Below are 26,650 nucleotides of genomic sequence, written 5' to 3'. Positions count from 1 at the left end.
TGTCACTCTCTTGAGTACTGATTTTTGAGTGGTGAACAGCCAGACCTGATTCAGTAACATCTGGGCTTCCAATTCCTTATCAGGACTCTCAGGGGGTTGTGTCCAGTGAATTCCAAATTCTGAAACACATCTGGCTCCAAGGATGTGATAAAGGACGGTAGACCTGCACTCATAGACTATAAGAAAAGGACCTGATAAACACTCACGTTGCCTGTTAACAATGGAGCTCTTCAGATGATGCTGTTGTTGCTTCTGTTTCCCCATAGGGATCAGTCTCCAGGAAATGGGACTCCAAGCAGCTCAGAGGCAAGACTGTTCCAGGACCAAACGATCTGTCCCTGAACTGACAGATCATTTCCTGAAATAGCCAGAAGAATAATGAGTACAGTCAAGTGGAGCAGGACAGAGCTTGGTCAAATATCTCATATTCGCCAGGCGCTGTGCTAAAGGCTTTATCTCATTCAATCTTCCAGAAACTTAGCGAGGTAAGTATTAACATCCCCCATCCATGTCAGCTCATTTGTCCCCATTTAGATGAGGAAACTGAGGCTTAGAGATGTTAAGCAGTGTGCTCAGGTTTGCAAACTAGAAAATCATAACAAAAATTGTGACGCAACTTTCTCTGTCAATTTTCTCATCTTTGCTATTCTGGTGGAAATTTAAAATTCTGATTTCTCAACTTTGTTCCATGAAAACTGAAAGCGTTAAGACTGCTGTATTGTTACAATGCCAATTTCCTGTTCAGATATTGTACAATAGATTTGCAAGATGTTACCATTGGGAGAAAATGGGTAAAGGGTACATGGGATTTTTCTGTATTATTTCTTACAACAGCATATTAATTTAAAATTATCTCAAAGTAAAAGTTTGATTAAAAAAAAAAACTAAAACTGCCCTACAAAGATGGTTTCTCCAGACTTCTTTTATACCTTTTTGAGAGATGATGCAGTACTTTGGCAATGCAATGAGAAAACCGAAGGGTGGGGCTTCCCTGGTGGCGCAGTGGTTGAGGGTCCGCCTGCCGATGCAGGGGACACGGGTTCGTGCCCCGGTCCGGGGGGATCCCGCGTGCCGCGGAGTGGCTGGGCCTGTGAGCCATGGCCGCTGAGCCTGCGCGTCCGGAGCCTGTGCTCTGCAACGGGAGGGGCCACAGCGGTGAGAGGCCCGCGTACCGCAAAAAAAAAAAAAAAAAAAAAAAAACCGAAGGGTGATGTAATAGTGAGGATTTATTTCATTATTACTTCATTGATTTATGCATTCCATCTTTCTTCTGTTTTCCTGTTATCTTAGTATTTGTTAAGCATAGATTGGAATTATTAATAATGAAGTAATTTATAGAATGATAAAATAGCAAAATATTATAACACACAGAAAAAGATCCCCGAAGGTTGCTTAGATACTAAAAGGTAGCTGTGATCTCTAAAAAGATCCAATAGACCCATACGACAACTGCTAAATAGAATGATAGATTCTAGATAGATGGATGAATAGATAGATAGATAGGTAGATAGATAGTAGATAGAAATTTTTTTCTTGGTTCCTTGGAACAACTTTAATGAAGAATAAAAGTCATTGAAATATCAATTCCTACAAATAATTAAAATTCCTCCAGAAAGCAACTCAGAAACTAAAATTGGTCCTTATGGTATACTGAGGGTTAAGACAGAATCCAAATGCTTAGCTTGGCCAACAAGGCCCTGCATGGTCAGCGCCTGCGCCCCGACCTCCCTGGCCTCTTTGTGCACCTTGACCCTCTCACGCTCTCTGCACCAGCCACACCAGCCTTCTCCCCAGTCTTGTTCAGTCTTGTCACAGGGCCACTGTACAAGTAGGTTCCTCCATCTGGAGGGACGTCTTTGCTGACCGCCTAGTTAAGGTCAATTTCTTTTTCATAAGCTTTTACAGGATGGAGTTAATTACCTTTGGAGCACCCCCTCCATCTGTAACTATTCATTCACTACTGGATTTTTTAAATTGAGGTCTGTGTCCCCTGGGAGACCAAAAGCCTGTGAGAGGAGGGCTGTTCCCGTTTCCACACATCACTGCATCCACAGCTGTCAGCAGTAACCCACATCCTCCCTGAGATCCCTCTAAAATTATGAAGAGAAATGAAGTACAAGCCAGAGGATCAAAATGGCAAGACGTGGGTCCAAGGTAGCCTGCAGATCTGCACTGTTGGTTCATAGTGTTTAGAAAAACACTGGAATTTGTGTTCATTTAAAAATCAGAGATTTTCACACTAAAATTTGAATTTCTGGCTTCTCTTGATTAAAAAAAAAAATTCTGGGCCCACATTCCCTTGAACTTTCTAGAGCTGAGCAGTGGCTGCCCCAGTTAGCAGGGCATCTCTCTTCAACTCAGCTGTCTACCACCAGCCTGCTTCCATTGTCCCTATTTCTTGCCTCAGGGATGGAGCTATAAACTCCATAGAGCCCCAGGGAAGCTTGGGACTGGGAATCACTGTGCTCTTTAGGGATCATGGTAGGTGTTTTAAATAACCATTCATTGAAAGAATAAATCAGTGACCATAAACATCTGTGTGGTAACCTGCCACTATGCCATACAGCTGCAGTGTCACATGGAAACACATGGTGACAGTGTGCTTTCAGAAATTCACAGATTTATTGTGGCTGGTAATGCTTTGCAGTAAACGGGATGAACTGTCCTACAAACCCTTTTTGTTTGGTTTTCAGTTCTTGATATGCTTGTTTGTTTGTTTGTTTGTTTGGTGAGATGGCAATGTAATCCTGTGTCCAAACGAGCACTTTCTCAATTTTTATTGCTAGCCAGACTTCAAATTCAGGACCATAGGAGTGTGTGTATATGTAATTAGGATGCGTATAATATTAGGATTATATAAAATTAGGAGATATGTAAAATTAGTGTTATGAAATTTGTATCTTAAATATATACTAATAAATTTACAGTGTGTATAAATAAAATGAAGATATGTATATATAGTTAGGATAGATTTAAAAATTAGAATAGAGAGACAGAATTAGGGTATCTGTATACATGTGTATATATGATATATATATACACATTCTAATTTTGTATATCTTCTAATAGTGTGTGTGTATATATATTCTAATTTTAGGTATATATTTGATTAATTGAACATATGTAATTTACATATTATGTATACTTAAGCTATATATAATATAACCTACTATATATAATATGTAAATTACATATATGTTCAATTAATATATTATTTATATATAGTTAAGACATGTATAAAATTAAGATACATGTATATAATTGAAATATATATACATAATTTAAGATATATAGTTGGAATATATAGAAGTAAATAGGATATATATACATTTTACTTCTATATATTTTGGAATATATAGAAGTAAATAGGATATATATACATAGTTGAAATATATATACATAATTTAAGATATATAGTTGGAATATATAGAAGTAAATAGGATATATATACATTTTGGGATATAAAAATAATTAGGAGATATATATGTATATCAGGTTGAACCATAGGAAATTGAAGATTGCAGCAGATGTTCAACTGTTTTTGACCTACAAAAATGGCAATTTCATATAGTCAAACCTAATATTTCAAATGGGCCAAAATAATCATATCTGTTGGAAAATAAAACTCATTTTGTACAATCTTCCCTCAGAATACTCTGTTGTCTGTTTCTAGTTCCAGTGTCCCCAATCTGTTAATGATTTGAAAAACTGGTCCCTGATCATACTCGTGAGCAACTCTAACAAGAAACCAGGATCCAATGAGGTTTTGCTCTTCCCATGTGGGAGGTCACAGGGTGCTGTTTGTGGGAAAGAATATTATTTCATTTTTCCATTATAGGCAGACCTCATTACAGATAGTGTGTTTTTTACTAATTGAAAGTTTGTGGCAACCCTGAGTCGGGCAAGTCTATTTTTCTAGCAGCATTTGCTCACTTGGTGTCTCTGTGTCACATTTTGGTAATTCTCACAATATTGCAAATTTTTAATTATTATATTTGTTACAGTGATCTGTGATCTTATTTTTTTATTTTTTTATTTATGGCTGTGTTGGGTCTTCGTTTCTGTGCGAGGGCTTTCTCTAGTTGCGGCGAGTGGGGGCCACTCTTCATCGCAGTGCGTGGGTCCCTCACTATCGCGGCCTCTCTTGTTGCGGAGCACAGGCTCCAGACGCGCAGGTTCAGTAGTTGTGGCTCACGGGCCTAGTTGCTCCGCGGCATGTGGGATCTTCCCAGACCAGGGCTCAAACCCGTGTCCCCTGCATTGGCAGGCAGACTCTCAATCACTGCACCACCAGGGAAGCCCTGTGATCAGTGATCTTTGATGTTACTATTATTGTTTTGGGGCATCACACACCGTGCCATATCAGATGGCAAACTTAATCCATAAATGTTGTGTGTGCTCTGACTGCTCTCTCTCCCTCTCCCACACCTCCTTATTCCCTGAGACACAATACTGAAATTCGGCCAATTAATAGCCCTGCCATGGCCTCTAAGTGTTCGAGTAAAAGGAAGAGTCACACATCTTCATTTTAAATCCAAAGCTAGACATGATTAAGCTTAGTGAGGAAGGCATGTCAAAAGCCCAAATAGGCTGAAAACTAAGTCTCCTGCGCCAAACAGTTAGCCAAACTGGTGAAAGCAAAGGAGTTCTTGAAGGAACTTAAAAGTGCTGCTCCAGTGACCACACCAAGGATGAGAAGGTGAAAAAGCCTTATTGCTGATATGGAGAGAGTCTGAGTGGTCTGGATAGAAGATCAGACCAGCCGCGACATTCCCTTAAGACAAAGCCTAATCCAGAGCAAGCCCCAACTCTCTTCGTTTCTATTGAAGGCTGAGAGAGGTGAGGAAGCTGCAGAAGAAAAGGTTGAAGCTTAGCAGAGGTTTGTTCATGAGGTTTAAGGCAACAAGCCATCTCCATAACATGAAAGTGCAAAGCGAAGCAGCAAGTGCTGATGTAGAAGCTGTAGCAAGTTATCTAGAGGATCCAGCTAAGACATTCATGAAGGTGGCTACACTAAACAAGACCCCAGATAAACTCTTCTTATTCACAGCTTGCTGCATTAAGTTTTCGGTTGACAAATTCAAGCATCCCTTCCTCTGGGACGTGGTGTGAGCGTCCACTGGGCTGATTTGGTTGCTGCTCCTCTGGCCCTCCCAGCCCCTGACTTACCCTCTCTCAGCAATTATTAAAGGCTGTTTGAACTGTTGGCTTATGCATGTCTTACTCACTACAGGGTGAGCTGTTTTGGTCATTTTGTTTTGATCCCCACTGTCTGGTCAACAGAATTACTATTTGTTGACTGAAGTAATAAATTACCATTACTGGGTTAGCAGCTTTAAAAAAGAGTACTACTACTATTGTCATTACACGATTGCTACTATTACTATTACTACTACTACAACTCTGTTTTCTACTTACAGTGGCTCAGATGGTGCTATTTCCATTAGCCTCTGCGAGGCTGGATTTCACAAGGATGCTTTGCTGCTTCCTCCTGTGAAGTCGTGTGTAAGAAGGAAGCCACAGATTCAACAACAACAGCATGGGCTTCCTGAACAGAGGTGTGGCCAGTCTTCTTGAACTCACCCCTCTCTCTAGGTCTCTCCCAGCTCTCCGGAGGGTGGGGGCCCCCATACTTCAGGATCAAGGTATTTTGACCAAGCACCTCTGAGTGCTTAACGTTGGGCAAATTCTGCCCTGGTAAGTATCACAGACCTGGCAGAGCAGGTGGCAGTGCTACTGGACATACTGGCATACATTCCCCAGAGGCAGCTGTCATGAGGCTCCACCACCTAACTCCAGGGTTTTCTGGATAATCCATGATTGCGGAATATAATGTCAATATATAAATATCAACTCTATTCCTATATACTAGCAAAAACAATTGGAAATTGAAACTAGATAAACAATGCCATTTAAAATAGCATCAGAAATATGAAATGCTTGGAGATAAATCTGTCAAAAGATGGATGTATAAGACCTGTGCCCTACAGAACATTGCCGAGAGCAATGAGAGAAGGCCTGAATACGTGGAGAGGTTTACCATGTTCATGGATTGGAAGTCTCAATGTTGTTAAAGACTGCAGATACTTTGAAGCTTCGACTTGCTTTTACCCAGCTTTATCTCACTCTCTCTCATTTGTCTTTGTATCTTCAATGTGTCACTCTGTGCCTGGCACCAAGCAGGCATCCAGTGTTCAATGAATAAGTGAACAAGGAATAAGGGAATAAATGAGCAGGTAACAGGAGGGGTCACAACTGCCTGGGAGAGTTAGAAAAGCCCCCTTCGAGGTGGGCTAGGAATTCTATAAGCTGAGATGAGAGGGGAACATTAGACACAGAAGTCCTCTTATGAGCGGGTAAAACTGCATTCATCTGCTGTAACTTGGGGATCAGTTCCTGCCAGACAGTGGCTGCAGATACCTTGGGAACACACCCTGAGCTCCTGTTCTGAAGGACCTTCCACTCTGTGTTAAGGAATTTCTATTTCATTCTTCAGAATAAAGATGGGGGAGGGCACATTGAGTATATTTAGTTGGGGAGTTCACTCACTCAACATTTTGAAATATTTATCCAACAACTGCTCTGGGCCAAAGCTTGGGCTTAATTCTGGGATAAAAGTGGTGAAGACAGAAACCATCCCTGCTTCAGTTATAAAACTGTTGTAGCTAATGATGGGAACCATCTTTGTGCCAGGCAGAGTCAAATTCTCCACCTATGCTCTTTACAACAGTCCAATGAGATAGTTATTACTATTAACTTCACAAAATGTGAAGAAACGGTTAAATTAATTAAGAAATGAGTCCCACTTAAATGCAGGCCAACTGACTAAAACAATTTTATTGAGGTGTAATTAAGAAAAATTAGAAGCATGCATTTATCTTTTTTTGCTGTACAGCAAAGTGATTCAGTTATATATACATATATTCTTTTTCATATTCTTTTCCATATGGTTTGTATATACAGTAGGACCTTGTTGCTTACCCATCCTATATATAATAGTTTGCATCTACTAATCCCAAACTCCCAGTCCTTCCCTCCCCCACCACCTTCACCCTTGGCAACCACAAGTTTGTTCTCTACGTCTGTGAGTCTGTTTCTGTTTCGTACATATCTTCATTTGTGTTGTGTTTTAGATTTCACATATAAGTGATATCATATGGTATATGTCTTTCTCTTTCTGACTTCACTTAATATGATAATCTCTAGGTCCATCCATGTTGCTGCAAATGGCATTACTTCATTCTTTTTTATGGCTGAGTATTATTCCGTTGTATATATGTACCACCTCTTCTTTAACCATTCATCTATCGATGGACATTTAGGTTGTTTCCACGTCTTGGCTATTGTAAATAGGGTAGCAGCATATATTTAAAATGTACAGTGTAATAGGTTTTAACAAATGGATGTACATTTTGACATCACACACCAACAAGATACAAAACATTTCCATCACCTCCAAAGGTTCCCTTATCCCTTCCCAACCATTGATGTGATTTTGTCACTGGATGGGATCTCTTTGAGGGCGAGAGAGTGGGCTCTTGTCCAACACTCGGAAATGAATTGTCCGAGGAGACACAGGACTGACAAAGCGAAAGACTTTATTGGAAAGGGTCCCTCAGGCGGACAGCAGCAGGGTAGGGGAATCCAGGAGAACTGCTCTGCCTCATGGCTCGCAGTCTCAGGCTTTATGGTGGTGCAGTTAGCTTTCTGGGTTGCGGTTGTCTCTGGCCAATCATCTTGCTTTTGCCTTCATTTGGTCCAACTCAGGGCCCTTCCTGGTGCATCCTTCAGTCAAGATGGTTTCCAGCGCGAGGATTTCTGGGGAGATTGGCAAGACATCTTATGGACTGGTGTCTCCTCCGTTTCTTGGCCCTTCCTGGATTTTCCCTGGGGTTGGTTGTGGGCCCTTCACTGGTTTTGTGTTCTTTTGAAGCATCCCAAGGTGGGAGACTGAAGCAAAGGTGTTACGGTGCCCCGCCAAGGCAGGCAGTTTTAGTCGATGGCTCCCTAACAACTTCTTACGTTATTGATTAGATTCCTCTTTGCTAGTGTTCCTTGTAAACAAAGTCGCTCAGTCTGTATTCTTGTGTCTTGCTTCTTTGACTTAGCGTGAATTTTGAGTTTTATCCGTATTGTGGAGCCTCTCACTAGTTTATTTTTATTATTTCTGAATTCGGAGTTTTAGGGGAGAGAGACACTAATCAAATAATCACCTAATTGAGTATTTAATTACAACAGCATTAAGTTAACCTAAGGAGAAGTACACGGGAAAATGCATTACCTTGTTTGTTGGCAATTCAACCAATACCATACACTGAGGCATGTATACAGGGTTAATTAAGACTCAGCTTGTGGATATAAATATTATTAAAAAGTATCTAAGAATCGTATATCCTTACTTCACTCCCCTAATTTAAAAAAAAAAGTCATCTCAGATGATGTTGGGAAGAAGCACTGCTCACCTTCTCTTTACACTCAGGGGAAAAAGGTTCCGGGAAGCGCATGCGCCCCTCCTCCCAGCCTGGCCGGCAACAGGCTCCACAGTCACTGCCCGGACAGGCGGACTGCGAAGCCGGCAGCCGCTCAGACGTGGCACCTCTTTTGCTTGCCCAATCCCGGGCGCCCCGGCAGTCACGTGCACACGGCACCGCGCAGGCCGGGCCCTGCCCACCGCCCGCGCCTTCCCGCACCCACCGGCGAGCCCGGCAACCCAGGCTACCAAAACACCTGCGCCGGCCCGGCTGCGCCTGCGCAGTGTAGCCGGTGGGCGGGACGGCGAATGCGGCGGCCACGGAGCGAGGCTGCCAGCGGGCTAGGAGTCGGAGTTTTGCCGAGGGGTCGGTCGCGGTCCTCTCTCAGCCGCCGGAAGTGAGCTCCGCCGCTCCTTCCGTGCGGCCGGGGTCCTCGCCCGGCACTCGGGCGCGCGGCGGTCGGCGGGGGTCCTCAGCGCGTGGCAGCCATGGACTCGGCGGCGCTGGAGCGGGACGCGGTGCAGTTCGCGCGGCTGGCGGTGCAGCGCGACCACGAGGGCCGCTATTCGGAGGCCGTGTTTTACTACAAGGTGGGCCGGGGGCGGGTCCAGGTGCCGAGGGGACGGGCGCGCTCGGCGTGGCGGTCCCCCGTCGCGCTGTCCCTCTCGCGGCGGTGGCCGGGCTGAGGGGTCAGGCCTGCCCCCGCCCCAGGGTCCGGCCAGCGGCGGGCTTGGTCGCCGCTTTGGGGTCGGTCCTGGCCGGCGAGTCCCCAGCTGACCGCTCCTGAGGGCGGCGGCAGAGCTGGACTGTCAGCTCGCAGCTTCTCACCGTCACGGATGTACACGGAAACAGTGCTCACGGAAGAACGCAGAAAGTCAATCAAAAATAAAACATCGCGTATCCTGGTATTTGACATCTACGTATCTTTGGTTTTCTACGCATGTGTGTGTGCACACCTTTTTTAAAAAAACAAACTTGGATCAGACTGTTTATACTTTTAAAAATCTGTTCTTTGCATTTGAACTTCTAAAAAATTTTGAATTTTTTTAAAGTTTCATAGTATAAACTTGTTAATGATAGATGTATAGTATTCCATTATGTGGGTGTGCCATAGTTTATTTACAAACTCTTCTGGCCATTTTATGTTCATTATGGATCTTCAGCATCATAATACCCTTATAGCTAATGCTTTACACGTTTCTTTGGTATTGCTTTTGGGTAAATTACTGGGGCCAGAAATATTAAATGAGAGTAGGAGCTCACAGTCCACCGCCTGCTCCCCAATCCTGAGCATTTGCAAACACACCCCTCCGGCTCCCCGTGCAGATAGCTGTATCCTCTTGACACTGTCATCTTTTCTTTTAGAAAGAATTTGATAATACAGAAGTCGTGATTTTTTTCCATAAACCTATATGCTGTCAATAATGTGTGGTTTGCTTTTCTCAGATTAATATTTGATTGCCTTCATTTTATAATCTATATTTAGAGACTTTGGGTGTGTTTCAGAATCATTCTTTTTGGACATTTTTTTTTTTTGACAATTTCATGACGATGGTATTTCTTTAAAAGTAAAACTGTGTTTTATTAGTTTTGTGAAATAACTGACAAATGTTCATAGGTGAAAATAGTGCCATATAAAATAGCTTTTTTAAAGCGAAAGGAAGTACTGTACAGTGCCTCTTGTTTTGCTGTAGGATTACATGCATGTTGTTATGAAGAATTTCTTTTCCTTGAGAGAATCAGAAAAGTGGTTGTGTTTCTAGGAGCTATTTATGTAAACTGTATCAGATATTTAGTGTTTTCTGCCTTCATGCTGTTCTACTAGGGATTCCTTAATTGTTAATCACTTTCAAGTGTAAGCAAAATGAGCAAAATAAAGTTGGTACCAACAATTTAAAAAATTAGTTTTAATATTTACATGTACAGTTATATTTTCCTCCCCTGAAATATCTGAATTGCAGAATCTGAGGAAAACATATGTTTTCTACCCCCAATTTCCATTTGGATCAAACCTGTACTCTTCTTACTGATTTTGTAGGTTCAGGGAAACAAGTCCTGCTCCAATAACTGGATTCAAAAAGTGATGCTCAGGGCTTCCCTGGTGGCGCAGTGGTTGAGAGTCCGCCTGCCAATGCAGGGGACATGGGTTCGTGCCCCAGTCCGGGAAGATCCCACATGCTGCGGAGCAGCTGGGCCCGCGAGCCATGGCCGATGAGCCTGTGCGTCCAGAGCAGTGAGAGGCCTGAATACCGCAAAAAAAAAAAAAAAAAAAAAAAAAGTGATGCTCAGTAGATGGCTTCTTTGGATCCAGATAACAAGGCGTGAGGTTCCTTGAAGTGCACACGCTTAGATTACTGCAGTGAAGGTCGTGGTACTTGGGAAAGTCTCTCTGTGGTTCTTGTGTGTGGTAGCATTGGTCACCCTCCTGGAATGGTGATGGTGAGAATGGAGGCTTTTCCTCGCCAGCACAGCCTAACTGGCTGAGGAAGTCATGGAATAACTGGAAGACAAATCCAGGTTTTCTTAATTAAAATAAGTTTATTTCATACAACTGAAATCTGCCTTAAAATGTGTCCCCCTTTGACAATATTTTCTGTGGAGAAAAAGATTTTCTTTCCACTGTGAGATATTTAACCTTTATAATTTCTTATAATCTTTTTTTGATATTTAATTTAATTGTATCGGGTACTATCTGTTCTAATGCTTTAGAGACTCAATTCACCTTTTCACAGTACATAATTTCAAGTCTGACCTATTGCAAAAAGAAAAAGGAAAACAGAGAACATATAAATCACAGTTATTCTAAGAAAATACTTATAATCAACCCCTTCTATTTGACTTCATAAATTTTCAACAGTAGGAGAAAGAGAGCATTGAGAACTGAAAAAAAGTAGTAAAGGAATATATCTCATTTACTTTACGAAAAAAATTACTGGTATCAAAGACATTCTTGTTTTGTCATTCATAGAAACCAATAGTTAGAAAGTGGTAAAGAAAATTCAGATTGTAATTGATCTGTTAGATTCCTTTGAATTCTTTTTTTTATTTTTAGGAAGCTGCACAAGCTTTAATTTATGCTGAGATGGCAGGATCAAGCCTAGAACATATTCAAGAAAAAATAAATGAGTATCTGGAAAGAGTGCAGGCTTTACATTCAGCAGGTTGGTAAAGGACTACTAACCATGTCACTGTATTTTTTTTCTTCTGTCGCATCACATCTTACTTTTCCCCTGTGTTTCTCTTTCCTTTTCATTTTCATCTTTGATTCTTGATCCTCACTTGGTTGCTGCTCATTTCTTTTTTGGTAATCACATCTTTGAAAATCATAATGTGGAAATATGTGATAAATCTGTGAAGAGGGACCTTAGAGGTGATATAGTCTGATATCCTAATTTCCCAGAGGATAGAGATGAACTATCTACATTCAAACAGTGTATCATTGGCAGAGTCAGTATTAGGACCCTGTTAAAATCTGCTTTTAAACATCTGTCACGTGCCCTCTCCTGCTATTAAAATTAAATGACTCCTCCTCTTCAGTGTCTGAAGACTTCAACAGTGGGTTCACAGTCTTTACTTTATCGATATCCTCAACCTCAAGACCTTAGCTAAACTCTTGTTTTAAACCATATCTTGGAAAAGGGACATGTAAGCAGCGACCTGGAACAACCTGTAGTTATTTTTGCACACGCTGTGAAACAAGTTCACAGGCTTAATGATCGCAGTTCTGTTAGAGGTAAGTGGTTCCTGGCGAAATCTGGTGTTCACGTGGTAGGAAAGAAAATGATCATCTATTGACATTTTGTTTTAGGAATGCATTCATGTCACTGAGGACTCTTTTTAACCCCTTTTTTTCTGTGGCTGTGTAATAAAGCCACAAGCTTAGAGGAGTCTTATTCAGCATTCTCTGATGGACTTTGTGCTACTTTCTGCCACTCATTCTGAATAGATAAGAGCAGTTACAAGCTCATAGTTAGGATAAAGTAGATTTGATTGTTGGATTTCTTATTATGACAGTCCCCTTACAGACATGGCACTTTCCTTTAAGACAGTGCCCAGAAATTGCATGCATTGAAAAGTGGACAGCCTGTGTGTCAGGGTCTCATTTAATACAAAGTTATACTGATTCATGTATTCAAAATACCATGGAATTCAGAGGCACTTCATTTTCCCAGCTAAGTAAATGAAGTTTTTAAATTTATAAATGTGATGTTTATATGATACTCAGGCACAGAATGAGACAGCCCTAATCTCTTGAAGAATGAAAACTTGCCAGTGAAACAGAAGTAAAGTTCAAAAAGGATTTTTAAAGCATAATATACATTAAATGTTTTGCCGGTTTTTTGGACCTATTTTGTTCAATAAATGGCATGTAATCTGTAGAGAATTAAATGGTTTACTTAATGATTATTTCAAACAGGAGAGTCCTTTATCAAATAAAAATCTTGTTCAGAATCCCAATTTTTAAAACAGATAAAGTCTTCTGACAGTCAAGAGACTTTGAGAGATGGCTTGACTTTAGGGTTGGGGAAAGGTAACCCAGTTTGAAATTCACCAGTGTAGTAAAAGAAACTCAAGACTTGGAATTCAAGGATCTAAGCCGAGTCCCTACCCTTCCATTGTAGCTGTGAAACCTTAGGCTCAATAGTTATTCTCAATTAGAATCGGTTTTGCCCCGCAGGAGACATTTGGCAGTGTCTGGAGAGATGTTTGGTGTTTATGCCAGGGTAGGGATGCAGTATACTACTAGCATCTGGTTGGGTAGATGGCAGGGACAGTGCAGCAGGGAAAATCCTATAATGCATAGCACCGTCCACAGCAAAGAATTATCCAGCCGAAAATGTCAGTAGTGCCAAGGCTGAAGAAGCGTTGAGCTAAATATTTTAACATTCATTTAATAAATGGGATTAATAAATACTTTAGAGAGGGGTTACCGAGGGTTACAGTTTTTAAAAGATCAGACACAATTTTGAGACAAACAAAATTTAAAACTTTTTTTTAAAAAACAGTTTTATTGAGATGTAATTCACATACCATAACATTCAACTTTTTACAGTGTACAGTTCAGTGGTTTTTAATGTATTCCCAGAGTTGTGCAACCATCACCGCTATCTAACTTCAGAACATTTTTGTCACCCTTAAAGAAACCTCTTAGCCATTAGTAGTCACTACCCATTCCACACCCTAGGCCCTAGCAACCACTGATCTATTTTCTGTCTCCATGGATTTGCCTATTCTAGACATTTCATGTAAATGGAGTCATCAGTATGTGGTCTTTTGTGTCTGGCTTCTTTTATTTAGCATAATGTTTTCAGGGTTTATCCATTTTGTAGCATGTATCAGTGCTTCATTTCTTTTTATGGTTAATACACCATTGTATTAGTATACCACATTTTATTTATCCATTCATCAGTTGGTGGGTATTGGCTTGGTTCCACCTTTTGTCTATTATTAGTAATGCTGTCATGACCACTTGTGTCTAAGTTTTTGTGTGGACATATGTTTTCAGTTCTCTTGGATATATGCCCACAAGTAGAACTGCTATGTCATATGGTAGCTTTATGTCTAACTTTTTGAGGAACTGCTAAACTGTTTTCCACAGTGGCTATACCACTTTACAATTCCACCAGCAATGTTCCATTTCCTTCACATCCTTATCAACACTTGTTATTTTCTGTCTTTTTTTTATTTTAGCCATCCTAGTGGGTATAAAATGGCATCTTATTGTGGTTTTGATATGCACTTCCCTGATGGCAAATGATGTTGAGCATCTTTTCATGTGCCATTTGGCCATTGAATATCTGCTTTGGAGAAATGGCTATATGGATCCTTTGCCCATGGTATAAGTCAGGGTTCTCCAGAGAAATAGAACCAGTAGGATGTACATAAAGAGATTTATTATGAGGAATTGGCTCATGCAATTATGGAGACTAAGAAGTCCCACTATTTGCCCTCTGCAAGCTAGAGACTCAAGAAAGCCAGTGGTGTGGTTCAGTCCAAGTTCAAAGGCCTGAGAAGCAGGGGACCTGATGGTGTGAGTTCCAGTCCAAGGTCAGGAGAAGACCAATGTGTCAGCTCAAGCAGTTCTGCAGTGAGGGTAGATTCTCCCCATCTGCCTTTTGTTCTGTTCATGCCCACAGTGGATTAGATGATGCCCACCCACACTGGGGAGGGCAGTCTGCTTTCAGTGTCAATGCAAATGCTACTTTCATTCGGAAACATCCTCACAGGCTACCCAGAAATCTTGTTTAGCCAAATAGCTGGGTAACCTGTGATCCAGTCAAGTTGACACAAGTTGATGATATCATCATCACACCCATTTTAAATTGGGTTTGTCCTTTTATTGTTGAGTTGTAAGAGATCTTTATATATTCTAGATGCAGGTCTCTTATGGATACGTATCTTTATATTAAAAACAAACAGAAGCACTTATTTCAAAGAGCAGTAAAAATATAGCTTATTCTGGACCCAGATGAATAGGAAACAGCATGCATTTTATCATCAAGGCCTAGTATATTACATAATTATTGTCTATACTGAATAAAAATTTAAATTACCTTAAAACATAATTGAGTTTCTTTCGATTTAGTCTTTTCCAAGTTTCAGTTTTGTTTTTTTGTGTGGAGAACTCCTATGTTTTATTTTTTAAATGAAGAAAGTGCTGGTAGGGACAGAAAGAAATTCAGGGGAAATTTTTTTAAGGATTTTTTTTGACCTTGCTAAGCTTTTTAAATGAAGGATTATAGAGTTTTGGTAAAGAATGAATTAAAATGGTATGTTGTTCCCTGGATACATATATATGTGGCTTTCTTCCTATGCTAGTTCTTCTCTGTGGCTTTTTTTCCTATCCTAGTTCAGTCAAAGAGTGCGGATCCTTTGAAATCAAAACATCAGTTGGACTTAGAGCGTGCCCATTTCCTCGTTACACAAGCTTTTGATGAAGATGAAAAAGGGAATGTTGAAGATGCTATAGAACTGTATACAGAAGCTGTAGATCTCTGTCTGAAAACCGTATGTATAATAGCTACAAGTTAAGTTTGGTGGAATTATGCTAAGAAATTTCTCCCCTTACTAGTGAGTTTTACTTAACAATTCCTTAAAAGAAAAAAAAATTATCCTGTTATTATACATGTAACTAAGTTATTCCTCATTAAAAGATAATGAAGAATAGAAAATTAATAATGGACTTTAACATCTTGTTAAAAATTTGACAGTATTGAGGTTGAGTCCCTTGGCAATTGTTTTTTAAATTATAGGTACCATTTTTGACCTTTTTATACCCCTATAACTAAAATTAACTTATTATAGGAAGAATTCACCATCACAATCTGTGAATTTAAAATAAACTTCCTGGGGGAGGGATAAATTAGGAGTTTGGGATTAATAGATACACACTACTGTATTTAAAATAGATAAACAACAAAGATGTACTGTATAGCACAGGGAGCTATACCCAATATCTTGTAATAACCTGTAATGGGAAGGAATCTGAAAAAGAATAGATATATATGTATAACTGAATCACTTTTCTGTATACCTGAAACTAACACAACATTGTACATACTTCAATTTTAAAAAAAAAAGGGAAAAAACGACTTTGGTCATCACACAAAAAATAAAACTTCCCCCTTTTTTTCAATTTCATACACTAAGAAATAAGTTAGTGGTTTGGGAGAGCTTTATTAATTTGCAGTGTAGAGTCTATATGTCGAGCGGTTTTTACTGCTTCCCGAGGAGCCCGGTGGGCCTGTTAGCTCTCCGGGGCATCTAGTGCGTAAGAGTAGCGCATTCACAGGGGATGTGATGTGGTAGAGAGTGGTGTTCTCAGCATTGGTCAGAGGGCCGGCTCTTTGTCCAAGGTCTTTTATTCAGAGGAACTATCTAGCCTCATTTCTGTAGGTACCTGAGACTACGGGTAAGTGCTGGGTTTTTTTGTTTTTAATTATGTAAGTTTCAGTGCACAGTATAGCATTATAATTCGACGTCTGTACGCACAGCAAAGTGATCACCACCGCAAGTCTAGTTACCTTCCATCCCCATACAGTTGACCCCCTTCACCCATTTCACCCATCCCCCAACCCCCTTCCCCTCTGGAAACCACTAATCTGTTCTCTGTACCCGTAAGTTTATTTTATTTTGTTTGTTTATTTGTTTTGTCTTTTAGACTCCACATATGAATGAAGGCATAAGGTGGTTGTCTTTCTCCTGCTGACTTATTTCACTTAGTACAGTAGCCCTGCCCTTCTGGGGTTCCTGCTGCCAGGCCTTCTGTGGCACTGTGATTATACGGTTGTGTTCCACTTACTACCTGTCCGAATTAAGTGGTGTTAGGTTGAGTGGTGACGAGTTTTCAACACAATTTAAATGATACCTTTAAGGACAAAAATAAAGTGTCTTGGTTTATTCTCTCATAATTTTAAGAAGTGTAATGTGCATTGTAATTTTTTATTTTTGCTTAGAAATATCATGGATCAGGCAAATTAATAATTATGCTTTGGAACATCTGTCTCTTTTTCTCTTAAGTCTTATGAAACCGCTGATAAAACTCTGCAAAACAAACTGAAGCAGTTGGCACGACAGGCACTAGACAGGTGAGTTTTGGTCCCTAGAGTTCTTATCTGTGGATGGCAGCGTACTGTGTTACTTCAGTGGTTTACCTGAATGTGTGGTGGAGCTCGTGGTAGCAAACCTGAGATCCAGAGCAAAGTTGCCTTCTTCCTCTGAGTGAATTTACCCCTCTCTAGTTCCCTGCTGCTTTTTTCTACATGTCATTTTGGCTCATTAGATGGTGAACTCCTTAGGGGAACAGAGAGCATCTTATTCATCTCTGTGTCTTCATCCGTGCTTTAAACTCAAGAAAATAACAAATCAGTCAAGAAATATTTTACTTAGTTTTTGCTGTGTCTAAAACAAAAATGATTATGGTATTTGAAATGGTAGACTCCCTTCTGTTGTTTAATATCAGACTTCCAAAGAGAGAACTTCCAGAGAGCCCTTCCAAAGCTACTACGAAAAATGGAGAAACTAAGAGTGAGCCAGCCATGCAGATCCCTCAAATTATACATGTGTGTAGCTCCCTTAACTCTTTGCTCAAATGTCAACTTTTCAATAAGGCCTGCCATCACCACTCTGTTTAAAATTTAATCTCCTCCAGTACTTTCATCCTGCTTCGTCTGTTCTAATATACTTTCCTGTAACTCTTACTGGTTTCTAAGGTATATGAAATTTCCCAGTTTATCATATTTGTTATCAATGTCTGTGTCCCTTCTAACCCCTGTCCCCCAAATATAAGCTCTTTGAGGACAGAGAATTTTGTCTTTGTTCAGTGCTGAAACTAAGCACCTAGCAGAGGGCAGACATACAATATGTGCTCAGTAGATATTTGTTGAGAAATAATGAATGTATTTGCACAAGAGAATTGTACCTCTTGTATAGACAAAGCATTATAGGCAAAGGAAAAGGGTGGAATGGCATTTATAGTTATAGCACGAATTACTAAAATATCTCCTTTTGAGGCTCACACTAGGTAGCTGTGCTCCCCGCAGCCCTTCTTTTTTATTGAGGTATAGCGGTTATCCCTCCTTTTCATTACCATCAGCTAGCATTTAGTTTGTTTCTCCAAATTCATGAAGTTATGGGCACTCGACACGTAGCTATCTTCTCCATTTTTACTTCTTTCCCCAGTCAGAATCATAGATGGCTTTTATTACCTATGTGGGTAACCCATCTAGTACTCTCTGAGTGCATCCTCAGCGCAGGGGCATGGGTCAGTCATGGGCTCCTTTTAGGATCTCTTCTAAAGAATGGACACGCTGTACAGAAAAGATAACGTAACATTTTATTTGCATAGAATTTCAGAATGTTAACAAGACTCCTAAATCTCATATAAGGACCTTAGATTAAGAACTTCTGTTATTTAGATTGTTAGTTCTTTGACAGAATAAAGTCAAAATTCCCTTAAATACCATGTGAGACCTTCCGTGATCCAGTCCCTGCCACTGGTCTCATCTCCTGCTGCCTCTCATTTGTACTGTTCACAAGGGCCCCGTCCATTCTTTTGAAATTACCTTAGCTTGTTACACGTTTGCTCATGCTGGTCTCTGCTTAGAACCCTTCCTTGCTCCGCAGGTGGATTCTTCTGCAGCTCAAATGTCAATTTGGAAAAATGTTCCCTGACTCACCCACTTCCCATCAAGTCAGTAATTTCTACTGTGCATTCACTTGCATAGAGTACTTCCAGCCTCGCATCTCACTTTTTTTTTTTTTTTGCATCTCACTTTTGATGCAATTGTCTCTCTCCCCACAACACTAGGAGCACCTTGAGAGTAGGGTTTGTGTTTCGTACATTATTGTATCCCCCTTACTTTGCATAGGATCTGACATGCAATAAGTGCTCAATTAATGTTGTCAATAAAATGTTGTTTGCAAAAATACTTACCTTTGGGAGTAGCTTAAGTAGTGAACTGTTGACTAGTATGTAGGAATTTTATATACTAATTTTACATTAGGGATGCTTGACTGGTTCTTGAAGTAAATTTTATGTTCTGGAAAGCTTAAATGTGAGAAGAAAAACTAGAACGGTTTTTCTGTACCTCTCTCTGTTGTAGAGCAGAAGCATTGAGTGAGCCTTTAACAAAGCCATCATGCAAAATCAAGGCAACGAATATTAAACCAAAGCCACCTCCAGTGAGAGCACATTTTCCATTAGGAACTAATCCCTTCCTTGAAAGACCTCAGCCATTTATAAGTCCACAGTCATGTGATGCACAAGGACAGAGATACACAGCAGAAGAAATAGAAGTTCTCAGGTAAATCAGTTTATGATTGGTTGTAATGAACAGTTTTGTTAACATAATCAATGCAGGTAATGTTACTCTCATTAGGTTTGCTGAGTCGTAGTCACATCTTTGGTATAATGTGTCATGCTGTTATTATGTAATTATAAATTATGTTGTCACATAGTCACAACTTGAAATGGTTAAAATTTCTTCTAATATATTTTAGTATTCTCATTTCCGCTAGATGTATTTTTTTCTGAAAATCTTAGCATTCTTCAGAATTGAATAATAAAGGTTATGGGGCAAAGTAGAGCTATGGCAGACTATTCATCATCTCTTCCACCTTGACCAGAGCCCTAATTGTTACCTTGAAATAGCAGTCTAGGCCAGAGTCAGCAAAGGGCAGCCTTAAGCTATGAATGGTTTTTTTACATTTCTTTAAAGGGTTGCAAAAAAGAAAACAAAAAAACCCAGAATATGTGACAGAGACCTCACTGCAAAGCCAAAACTAGATACTGTCTGACCATTTACAGAAAAAGTTTGCCTACACCTGGGCTGGGAAGCCCGCTCAGTGTCTGGAAGCAGCCTCAGGGGATATTAAAAATACAAAAGAACAGGCTCTGGAAATCCTTGATCGCTTTCTGAGCCAGCGCAGCTGCTCTGCACTTGGGCTTTGAAGGAGATCAGCCTGCTTAGAGCTGCGCGCGTCATGCTGCTGCTCCTTCTGGTCTGCTGAAGTTGCACTGGAAGGGCTCCTTCCTCTTTAGCTACCTGGGGTCATTTTTCTCTCTTCCTGCTAAAGATTTTAATTCTACTCCTACTAATCGGGGTCTCTTTGCCTAGAAAAAATGCATATGAACCAGCACAACACAAAGGAGGACAAAGAGTGGTTTTGGACCTGAGAGACAAGTTAGTAACAGTCCAACACTTTGGCTACTCAGCACCCACATGCTCCCTTCTGCACACGTTTGAAATTCTGCACTACTACAGAACAGCTCTGTGTTTCTACCTAACAAGATGCAGCTGTCCTTCATACAAGTGAAAAGCTCTCACCATCTCAAGATGAGGATACACAGATGTTATGTTCATCACCCGCTGCATTAATTAGTCCTCCAGTTCAGTCATTGTCTCATTGTATATTGTTACCTAGAGACTAAATGGTGAAGTTAACCCTGCAATTCCTTCTAAATGAAAGGAGGGAAAGAAACAGAAGGAAATAGCTAATATATGCAAGTAAACATATAAACAAAACAGGAAGAGAACATGCAAAACTACTACAAGTCACATTTCTTAAATTTGTCAAGAGGCTGTAACTGTTATCTGTGCCACTACCTTCTTCACTACCCATTCCTTAGCCTCATAACCAGAAAATATGAAGAACATATATCCCAGAATTGTAAATGTTATGTTTTTTAAATCCCCAAATAACTAAGCAATTGCTTTCTCTCTTTGGGCTTAGGAAACAATTTGCATTGTGTCCTGGTGACACTTTCAGTACCTCTAGTGTAGCCCTATCTTGAGATAGTTGTTTTGTTGTAAAGGATGTTAGTCTTAAAAGAATAACTGATTGAATTGAATTGGATTAGTTATTTTCTGGTATTCAACTGTTTCGTGAAAATTTTGTTCAAATAAAGTTATCAACATTATATGAGGTGGTGAGTTTAATTTTATTACAGTACCATACCTTGTCATTTGAATTTTAAGAAGTTTAAATAAAATTGGTAATCAAGGTAGACTTGAACATCTACTTTAGATTTTTTTCTTGTATTTTATAGGACAACGTCAAAAATAAATGGTATGGAATATGTTCCTTTCATGAACATTGATCTGAGGGAACGTTTTGCTTACCCAATGCCTTTCTGGTAAGTAAACACTACTGCAACGTTTACTTTCAAAATTATTTTGATTTTTCAGTACTTTTCCCATCCTCTGGAATCCAATTAAATCCATAGCCTTGAAATTAAAATGCGTAATAAAAAAATTCGATTGGGAAAAAGGTGTGGCTGTGGGAAGGAGGTGTGGCAGCATCGCGAGAGTGCCTCCGACCCTTCCCTGGTGACGGGACGTGCGCGCCTCCTTTTGCCTAAGGTTATACTCATAGTGTCTGACGCGGTGCCTGGCACAAGGTAAGTAGTGGGTAAATATTTGCCCAGTTGGTGTTGGATCACAGCAGAAAGGCAAGTCAACAGAGATGTTGAATGGAAAAGTGGAATAGAATGACAGGGTTGTTGTTTACTAAGAAGATCCAATTCAAGAAAAGGGTTCATTATGAAAGTGTTGGCACAACCTGCCAGGACAGTGGCAGCTTATGTCAAGAACTTAAAACCATTGTTTGTTTCAGGACTCCCAGCTTCTAGCCTTCCCAAGGAAACTATAATTCGGTCAAAGATGTATATAATAAGAGCATTTACCAAGTGTCTGTTACAGCAGAAAATTATTGAAACAAAGTTGGTATCCAGCGATATGGGAGTGATTAAATAATGGCATGTCCATATTATTATATTACGTATTATGCTCTCCACAAAAAATAAGTCCGTAGAATATAAGGAAAACGCTTGCGATATATGAATTTTAAAAGATAGAAAATTATATGTAACATCCAAACTTTATTTTTCTTTTCTTGTGTTTATAGATACATAGAAAAACATGATGTTAAGTTATACATCAAAATGTTTACAGTGGTTATCTCTAAGCAGCAAAATTAGGTGATATACTTTTTAAAACATATTTATTTTTCAAAATCTGCAGTGAGTATGTTATATTGTATTTATTATCAGAAAGCATCAGAGAGTTGAATGCTTATTGTGTACAGAATATATAAAGACTATAAAGAACAAAAGAGCTGCTCTCTCATTTCAAGTGTTTTGCTCTCCTTGGATGGGCAGAAGTTAAACATCTCAAAGCCAGTAAGTTATCAGCATAACGTTTTCCTCAGGCACCCATGTGATGACTGATTTGGATCTAGGAATTGTTTATATCTAAGAAGTTTATAGCACTGACGTTAAGGGCACAGAATCCAGACCCACGCTCTCCAGTGTCATATCCTGTGTGACATTGCAAGTTTTTTAATCTGTCTCAGATTTTAAAGTAATAATAGAATCCACCTCATGGTGTTACTGTGATGGTTAAATGAGTTAATAAAATATAAAGCACTTACAGTGGTGCTTGTTCTGTAGCAAGCACTATATAATAAGGATTAACTATTAGAACATAATTATTTTGTTAAATATTAAGCTATATTATATAATTTGGCTATACATTTCAAATACTTTAAAAATGTTTATACCCCTGTGCCCAGTGATTTCAATTCAAGAAACCAATTCTAAAAAATGTTTACAGATCTAGTCAAAGATTTATATAAAAGATATTCATCAATATTTTTATAATTATGAAAATGTGAATCAGTTATTCTAGAATGCTCTTAAATGGTTATATCGAAGCAGAGATATAAACTTCTGTTTATAAGTAGTTCCAGTCTTTGTGTAACAGATTGAGATAAATCATATTTTTAGTGCTCATACAACAGAATGTCCCTAAGAAGAATTTTGTACAATCATGAACAATCAAGTTTTCAAGAAATTAAGTAACGTGGGAAAATGCTTATCATGTAATGGAAACAGAAAAATATAACTGTACCAACTCCCTTAGTTTAGGCATGGCACTTGTCAGAGTTGGGATTTTACATTGTGTGTGTGACCCCTTGCTCTGTGCTTGTCCCCCACACGGGACCATAAGCTGCATGAGGACAGAGAACGTGTGCCTGCACAGTGTCTGGCATGTGGCAGGTGCTCAGTGAATACTTACTGAGTTAATTAAATTTTAAGAAAAATCAAGTAAAATGAAATGCTCTAACTGGCAAGATTTTTTCTTTCTTGTTTTCTGGATTATTTTACAGTAAGAATAATCAGAAGAAAAAGTAACAGTAAACATTTTAAAATTCAGAGATAGTAGACTGATGGCTAAAAGCTCCCCAGGGTATTTATCTTTGGTTAGAAAGATTGGGTGACTAAATTTTTTTCTTTTCTGGTCATGTATTATAATAAACATTATATTTATAAAATATTTTTAAAGTTCTAAGAAATAAGCATTGAATTTGTTGATTTAGTGGTGACTTGAGAGAAACAGATATTAAGGAGTCTTGGATTTACTGAATTCTGGTTTATATGGCAGGTTAGATTTGACTCAGCCTTATTTTTTCTCCTACAAGTTTTATGATAGCTGTCTTTAAATTCTTCTCAATTCACCCAGCTCATTGTCTGTTTAGTCAGGTCCTGATAGTACATAGGTACCAAAGTGTTGCCTAGGACACCAGTGGCTCTATGAGATGTATGAGTTGATCATCAAAAAAGTTTGAGAAGTGTTATATACCATATTCTGCTCTAAGAGAGTTCCAGTAAACATTGGCTTATTAAAGGTTTAGAGATGTCCTTCCAATGAGAAAAACCAATACTTTAACGAGGAGTTTTCAGATCCCATCTGACCACAAAACTCTCTTTCTCCTAATGTCTATCAACAGTCCTTTTTTTAAAAAAATGTTATATTTTTTCAGTTTGCATGTCATACAACTTATATTATCCTAGAAATCTTTTGAAACCCAAAGATTTGTTGCCCTTGCTCTAGAAGCAGTTTGAAGAAAGGTAGATTTTTTAAATTTTGTGCTGTACGTCAATTTTGCAGAAATATTACACAGTATATTCCTTACACAGTGTGAGTAGAGGGTAATGGGTAAGATGGTGGATTTGGCACCAGAGACCTGGATTCACATACCCTTTCTTCTACTTCTTAGCTCTTCGACATTGCAAGTTATTTAATCACTTAAAGCTTTTTCCAGAAAATTTGCTTTAATAGAATTGGTTTGAAGATTAAATGAATGATGTATGTAAAATACTTTTGTGTGATGCCTGGCACATGTTTATTACTCAGTAATTAGATGCTCTCATTATTAGCCTTGCAGAGAAGAGTTTGTCAAGAGCCAGCATAAAGATCTGTAGCTTCCTAGGTCCTTTTGAATGAATCAGATTGTATTGTTGTTAATGGCTCCATTTTACTGAAACTGAATTTCTTGAATATAACCATGCTAAATTAAACTCTTAAAGTATATTCTTAAAATAAATATAAAAGAGTTTAGGTTGCTCTTCTGTTTTCAGTTATCTATGTACATTTTTTTTAATTGAAGAGGATAATCAGATTGGATTCAAGGTTAAGTGTAAAGAGCCAGATTTGACCAGAGGGTTTTTTCGGATTATATAGTTTAGCTGTGATCACTATACCAAAAAAAATTCTCTAGGAAATTTAATTTTGCTTTTGAGTCATCTTTTAAGATTAATTTTATCATTATTATTATTAATTTTTGTTATCACCTCAGTGATAGATGTGGCAAGCTACCGTTATCACCTAAACAAAAAGCTACATTTTCTAAATGGGTACGACCAGAAGATCTCACCAACAATCCTACAATGATTTACACTGTGTCTAGTTTCAGCATAAAGCAGGTAAACTTTTATTTTGTATAATTTTATATGAAAAGCCAACATTTTAAAGTAATTGAATATCGTTTGCCTTTTTTTCTTAGATTTTTATTATATATTTAGATGCATTAGTATAATTGGAAAAATTATTCACCCTGCATACTTTGACTTAGACATACTGAGATATGATAACTGTTGAACAATTACAGATTTTTATGTACATCCTATTTATTGATATGTGCTTGTGGATGAGAAAGTTGAGAATCTGAATTTCACCTTTGATAAGAGAATAGATAGGAGAGATAGAAAGGTATTGGGCTAATTTAAAACACTTCAGTGGTAGAACAACTCTGTGACTTTATTGTAAAGTTTATTAATGATATTTGAGCATTGAAGTCACAGATGTTTTCCACATGAGTATAAAAATAATGGTCCTGAAATACTATGATTCAAATCTTTTGATGTGCATATTCATTTTAATTGGTCATATTATAGTAAACCAACTTTTTAAAAATGCCCGTAATTTTTTGTCATTAAAAAGTGTGATTCAGTTGAGTATGCTTTTTATCCATGTAGGAATGCTTCATCCATATTTAATTATTCTAAATTAACTTAATTGAAATACTTTGTCTTTCCTAGGATTTGTTGGAACAAAACACGTGTTAGTTGGCGCTATGGCATTTCTATTTATTATTTTCCTGTTCAAGCAACAGTCATGATATTTACTGTAAAAAGTTAGGCTCTAGATGCAATGCTTATATATTGTGGTAATGTTGAAATTGCATGAATAAATGAATGTATTAATAAATTCTTATTAACAGACAATAGTATCAGATTGTTCGTTTGTGGCATCACTGGCTATCAGTGCAGCTTATGAAAGACGATTTAATAAGAAGTTGATTACCAGGTAAAATTTTATATTTGTCCCTGTAGCCCTTTTCATAGGATTGTCTCGTAACTAGAAATTAAAAGCTTGGGCTTTATCTGCACAGAAAGTGAGGAGGGCATATCACTTAGAATATTATGGCCCTTGTGTGTCAAGCAGATGGGTTGTGAGTGTGGAAAGATTTGCTAAGACAGTCTAAGAACATATGCACGTATAGTTAGAATAATATAAATGAAATAAATATGTTTTGAAATAAATGAAATTGGTCACATTGAAATCATGTCATATTTATAACTGCACTGTACTGTATAGTAGCCGTAAGCCATATGTGGATATTACGTACTTGAAATGGGCTAGTCTGAATTCAGATAGGCTATAAGTGTAAAATGGATCAGATTTTGAAAACTTAGCGCCAAAAAATGTCTCTTGGAAAATATCTCAAATTTTTATATTTATTATTTATTGAAATCATAACGTTTTTGATATATTGGGTTAAATAAGACTTTAAAATATAATGTGTGAAATATAAAATAACATTTTTGTTGGCTAGAACTGCTTTAGAATGTACTGAAATGGTACTGGGAAATACTTTTTCTTTCAATTTTTAAAAGTTTTATTACCTTAATATTATTCATTGTAAAAATTAAGCATTATAATTTTTTTGTACAACTCTTCCCGAGTGGTGTTTGTTAAGTCCTGAAAGTACAAAGATGAATTAGATACAGCCCTTAGTTTCAAGCCGTTTGCCATTGGATAAACAGACCATGTCAGTAAATAATGTGCAGTTTGTGATAGAAAATTGATACTGATAGTTTCTACAGGTTTCTTACTAGATAATTTTGTGTACTTAATCAGAGTTCTGCTAACTTTATCTCTGTCAGAGTTATAATTTCCTTAGTTGTGGTTAATTGAAATGGTCTTCTCTTTATGTCTTGGGGGCAAAAGTAGATTACTTTAACTGGCTTAAAATATATCCACTTAATAGAAAATGTATTATAGTCTATAATTAAAAACTGAGCATTTTTCAGAATATTATAAAATGTATGCTCT

General features: G+C 38.5%; 1 protein-coding gene across 5 annotated transcripts in view; it reads left to right on the top strand.

Moving 5' to 3' along the window:
* Positions 1-8,956: 8,956 nt before the first annotated feature.
* CAPN7 (calpain 7) overlaps positions 8,957-26,650 on the top strand; it is a 37,396-nt gene continuing 19,702 nt past the window's right edge. For 2 of the 5 annotated variants that reach the window (XM_065875752.1, XM_065875751.1), the window contains exons 1-8: positions 8,960-9,061; positions 11,524-11,632; positions 15,322-15,479; positions 16,992-17,059; positions 19,076-19,276; positions 21,022-21,108; positions 24,612-24,738; positions 25,536-25,621. In XM_065875752.1, coding sequence (XP_065731824.1) covers positions 8,960-9,061; positions 11,524-11,632; positions 15,322-15,479; positions 16,992-17,059; positions 19,076-19,276; positions 21,022-21,108; positions 24,612-24,738; positions 25,536-25,621 — 938 coding nt within the window. Of the gene's footprint in view, positions 9,062-11,523; positions 11,633-15,321; positions 15,480-16,991; positions 17,060-19,075; positions 19,277-21,021; positions 21,109-24,611; positions 24,739-25,535; positions 25,622-26,650 lie in introns of all 5 variants that reach the window. The other 3 variants (XM_065875749.1, XM_065875753.1, XM_065875750.1) reach the window with 3 other exon arrangements.

Source organism: Phocoena phocoena, chromosome 4 (assembly GCF_963924675.1).
Source record: "Phocoena phocoena chromosome 4, mPhoPho1.1, whole genome shotgun sequence".
Lineage (NCBI taxonomy): Eukaryota > Metazoa > Chordata > Mammalia > Artiodactyla > Phocoenidae > Phocoena > Phocoena phocoena.
The sequence above is the reverse complement of the archived record's forward strand: the minus strand, read 5'-3'. Positions and strand labels throughout refer to the sequence as shown.